Here is a 5454-nt window from a genome sequence, read left to right on the forward strand (position 1 = left end):
TATTTATTTATTTATTTATAGCCTGCCTCTCCCTGAAGGATTGAGGTGGGTAACAATCAAAATAAAAACAAATACATTAATCAACACAAATCCCTAACCCACAATTTAAAAATTACAGCATAAAAATAGAATCAGTTATTAAAATCACAATAAAATTAGTCCCCATTAATATGAGGCAATGTAAGGGAGAATCAAACAGGCACAGTTGTGGGACAATGGAGAAGGCCTGCTTATCAGTCTGGGAATGCCCACTGGAAGAGATCCATCTTAATGGCTTTTTTAAAGGCCTCAAGAGATGTTATATGAGGGATCTTCTCCAGTAGGTTATTCCAAAGTTTAGGTAATAGCTATGGGTAATGGCTTCCCATTGACTAACATCTTAACTGCTACCACCCTGGCCTTGGAGGGAGAGAAGAGCTGGCAATATCTGCTGGACTTGTTCCCTTTCCCCGCTGCCATTCCCTTCTCCTTTTGTGCCATGACTTTTTAGATTGTAAACCTGAGGGCAGGGAACTGTCAAATTAACAATCTGAGAGCCTTTGTGGCTGAAGAATGAGGTATAAATACTCTACTAATAAATAGTAGGAAGCTCAAAAGGCAGAATTTTTCCATATCTTTTTAACATAAGAAGAGAACAGGTGGAGAATCAAATCATTTTTGTAATGTATCTTTATTTACAAACTCTGAGTTTAAACCAGATAAGGATGTTTTTTCTTGCTCATACTGGGGACATTCTGATTCCTTACTGGCAGTCAGATGTCACATTTCTTGTTCTGATTTGTTTAGCCTCCTTTTCCAACACTAACTGCATTTTTAGCATGCTGCAGGGGAGAAAAATCCAGACACCTAAAAATAAAACAAATCATTTGGATGAGGCTTGTCCTGTTTGTTTTCTGTATTTGCAATAAGGGATTGTGGGTTTTCCAGAAAAAGCAAAACTAGCATTTTTTTCCAGTGCTCTCTATATAGTATTATCTATTTAGCTCATTTGTTTTAAATGTATCCAAGCGTTATGTAGAAATTATTTATTGGAATATTTTTAACATTAAAAAATTGGCTACAGATGACATAACATTGTTTTTAGCATGCGTATTTTTTGAGGCTCCTTTGTAATACCTTCACAGTTACTCTCTGAATTACTTACAGTTTCATTTCAAGTTGTGAAACATCTAATTAAGTACAAATAGCTAAACATTCTGTTTCATTAAGGGATGAATGTGAATCTGTGGGGACAAGCAACTTATTACATCTTATATTGACTACTTGTACTTAAAACTGTTTGAGAAACAAGAGATTTTGCAAAGTAGAAATCTGAGCACTGTGTTCATTTGTTAGTCTATTTCTCTGTGCACTAGGGTTTCTTAATACTTGTTTCATTAGAACAATAACTAGAAGTTTATATGCTGTATTCAGCCCATATAATAAGATCAATTGAGAGCCAGCTTGGTGTAGTGGTTAGAGAGTAGGACTTGGACTCTGGAGAGGGGAATTTGATTCCCTCTTCAGTCATGGAAACCCACTGGATGACCTTGGGTGAATCATACACTATCCCCAGAAAACCCCATGATAGCCACAGCATCACCATAAACTGGAAACTACTTGGAGGCACACAACAATATTATTTATATTATTGATTGCAGTATAACAGCCCAAACAACTATGGATAAGTGTGTGTGTGTGTGTGTGTGTGTGTGTGTGTGTGTGTGTGTTCTGGTGGTGTGGAAAATTTTGCACAGAAAAATACAGCCTTTGTATCTGCTTATACCAAGTAAACCTTCTCCCCCCTTCCCCGTGGATACCAAAGTCTGTGGATGATCAAGTCCTGTTAAAAATAATGGATAGTAAAATGGTGTTCCTTATATGAAATAGTAAAATTAAGCTTAATTTTTTGAAAAATTATCTTTTTTTTTTTTTTTTTGGTCTATTTTTAAGCTGTAGATGCTTGAATCCATGGATAAAGAATCCATGGATACAGAGAGCGCCAACTGTATACAGAAGAAGAAAAATTCTCTAGCTGCAATATATTGCTTCATGGGGGGCGGGGAGAAAGACTGATATATGTAATGGTAAGATGACTGTCACCTTTCTTTCCCCGACTACCCACCAGCACCATTCACCATTACAGTTTCTAGTAGCTTTGTACAAGCAGTGTGCTGAGGCCATGGAATTTATATGCTCCAAATTCAGATGTTTTTGTTCAAAATGAAATGAAATTCATTGTTAGTCTTGGCAAATAATATTGCCAGTTTCCAGAGTGTTGGGTACTGGGGTGCGATTGGACAGGGCAGGGTGGATAAGGGAATGGTCCTATGGTCCTATACCACCTTGGAGCCCTGGTGGCGTAGTGGTTAAATGCCTGTACTGCAGCCATTCACTCGAAACCACAAGGTTGCGAGTTCAAGACCAGCAAAAGGGCCCAAGCTTGACTCAGGCTTGCATCCTTCCGAGGTCTTTAAAATGAGTACTCAGACTGTTGGGGGCAAATTAGCTTACTTGCTAATTAGCTTACTTGCTGTTCACCGCTATGATCTTTGGAATAGCGGTATATAAATTAAAAAAATCAAAAACAAAAAAAAAACCCTTAGCACCATAATGTTGTGCATACTGTGGACATCTTCCTTTACCAACTTCTCCTCACCATTATGATTACTGGGATCTACATGATCCAAGTTTTATTAATTGGGGGTGGGTGGGATAGAACCGTGTACACAGTAAAATGGAGTTATACCACATTTATGCTATGGCAGCATGGGATGTATTTACTTCTGCCATTTTCCAAATGCTGCTGTTTTGTCTGCACTTGGGGAAGTATCAGTGCAGGTGGTCATGAATAATGCTTTCTACATCTTTTTATTCAGACATGTTTATTTGCCAATTCCTTCCCTGCAGCCATTGGTTGATAATTCCCCCTTTTTTCTCATAGTAAAACTTATTGGCAAAGAGGAATGAGAGGAGAAGGTCAAGAAAAAAGTGTAGAATGCTGGTGGTGGGGAGTGAAGGAAGGTCAAATCTGCAAGAATGAAGGGACCAAGCTATGTAGTTTGTCAACAGCAGGAATTGGCCTCTTCTTGTTTGGATTGCATTTGTGGAAAGAAGAGGAGAGGCTAAATTTTTGCCAGTGAACTGTGGATAACGCTGCAACAACAAAAAAAACCACCTCTGGTGTTTAGGGTGCAGGCAGACTAGGCTATAGTGCTGATCTCTTAAATGCTTCCTTCAGAAACAAATGATGTGCTGCTCTTGGATCCATACAGGCTTATTTTATCACAGTCAACTGCTAACCCCAAAACTTACTTCTCCTTATGTGGTTCATGTGCCAAATTCATGTGTCAAATTTCCTGTACCTTGTGGTTGTGTGGTTCTCAAAAGATCTACAGTTTTGTTGCTTACCACAAGTGATATTGTGGCAATATGACAAGATGTAATCAGTATGTAGCCAGTATAGATTTTTCTTTAGTCATCTTTTTGGTATCCACTGGATGTGTCTGTGCTGGAACCAAACTCTGGTGGCTACCAAGGGCCCACTTATGTATTTTGACTTTAATACATTATCAATTGATCTTCATTATTGAGCATGGCTATAGTCACTGGGGCAGTCAATGGCGGGTTATAGACCGCCACTTGGGACGTCCGCAGGACGTCCCATTTTAAAAAAGGGGCGTCTCTTTTAGACGCCCCTGGGTCTAATAAGGACTCTGTCCGTACAATATGGCGCCGGCCGTTCCAGACAGCCGGCGCATCTTTACGTATCGGACGCTGTGTGTCCGAACGTGTCGCGACGTCATTAGGGCGCCGCAGAAAGAAGCTCCATTTTGGAGCTTCTTTTTTGCTCCGTAAGGGAGCTGCGCGGTGTGGCTGCGACGGCTCCCTTACGGAGCAAGCGGCGGCGGCAGACCGCCTCAAAGCGGCGGTCTATAACCCGCCAATATCATTCCTTTCCCCATTCACTAAAGCACATTTAGCAGTATGACATGGAAATGCCTTTTTAAAGAAAACACAGGAGTTCTTTTTCAACATAATTTTGGAGAGGCAATCAAAAGGGAACTGGGGGGTGCATACAGGTTGTATTTCTGCCAACTGCTGAGCCAGCCTGTGTACCCAACTTTGAGTTCTGTCATAGAAGACAAGTTGGGCTAAAATAGAAATTGTAATAAATGAATTGCTCACTTTCTCATCTTTTTCCATACTAGTTTGTGAATTACTTTTTATAAATACGTGCATTAAAATGTGTACCTCTTTTTGTGTAAATTCATAAAAATATGCATTTTTATACACATTCTTCTAACTATATAGATTCCTCTTACTCCCCCACTCCATAACATATAGAAATATTCCCACATTATGTTTCAGCTATGATGCTGAACTGCAGTTGTATGTGAAGTCTAATGCAAGTGTATTTCTCTCAGTGGTGATTGTCAGAATTCCAGCTTTTAACAAACACCTGTGAATTTCACAGAAACATTTTCTGCCTTTTCCACAAAATTCTGTTTGTGTGAGCTTGTTTGTTTTGCCTTTTTCCTTTTCTGACTGGGTGCCATTTCAAACAAAGCTGTTTTTCAAATAATTCCATCACGAGAAGGCAGAATTTCAGCTTGTGTGCCAAACCAGATTCTTTTCATCTGTCAGAATATTCTTGGAATAGAGGAGCTTTAATGGTGGGTATATTTCTTCCCCCTTTTTTTCTTTTTAGTAAAGTCACAAACATGATCACACAGCACCATGAGAAAACAACGGTGCTTGTATCTGAAAGCATTCTAGTGAGAGACAAAAAATATTGATTCCCCCCCTCCCAATTGTTTGGACAATACAGTGTTCTTTGACTAGAATGGCCCGGATATAAATTGTTACATTATTATTATTATTATTATTATTATTATTATTATTATTAACCTTTATTTATAAAGCACTGTAAATTTACACAGCGCTGTATATACAATCTTTTAGTTAGACGGTTCCCTGCCCTCAGGCTTACAATCTACATGTACTAATAGAAGAAGCTAGGAAGGTACCTGGAGTAACAACTATTTGTTACTCTCTTTCAACTATGTCTATACCACACGTGGTGACTATCTGGCTGCCTGGGTATTGCTAAGTGATAAACCTTAAGGCCGCTAGATGTTACAGTCCAACAATATCTAGAGGTCTCCGCATTGCCCATCACTGGTCTACAGAGACAGTGTGGTGCCTTTCAAAGGTTTTGAACTGAAACTTCCATAAGCCCCACCCATCATGTCCAATACATGGGAACAATGGAAATTGTAGTCCACATGTTTGGGGGTGCCATGTTCCTCACTAGTAGTCTGTGATGACTAGTAGTGACTTGATGGTTTCAACCTACATCTTATTGCATGCAAGTATGTGTTCTCCTACTGAATTGTGGCTCTCCCCTCTGTTATCACAATATGGGTGTAAGATCCAACAACCTTCACCAATAATCTCCAACAGCAACTTGCT

At 39.3% G+C, this 5454-nt stretch overlaps 1 protein-coding gene across 3 annotated transcripts in view; it reads left to right on the forward strand.

Annotated features, from left to right (window-relative positions):
- PKIA (cAMP-dependent protein kinase inhibitor alpha) overlaps positions 1–5454 on the forward strand; it is a 99829-nt gene that overhangs the window by 30332 nt on the left and 64043 nt on the right. Inside the window, exon 1 of one of the 3 annotated variants that reach the window (XM_042464721.1) lies at positions 1937–2066. The exons of the other annotated variants lie outside the window; for them this stretch is intronic. Within the exon in view, the coding sequence (XP_042320655.1) occupies positions 2064–2066 (3 nt within the window). The 5' untranslated portion in view covers positions 1937–2063. Of the gene's footprint in view, positions 1–1936; positions 2067–5454 lie in introns of those variants that run through there. 3 annotated transcript variants of the gene reach the window in all.

This window comes from Sceloporus undulatus, chromosome 4 (assembly GCF_019175285.1).
Source record: "Sceloporus undulatus isolate JIND9_A2432 ecotype Alabama chromosome 4, SceUnd_v1.1, whole genome shotgun sequence".
Taxonomy (NCBI): Eukaryota; Metazoa; Chordata; class Lepidosauria; order Squamata; family Phrynosomatidae; genus Sceloporus; species Sceloporus undulatus.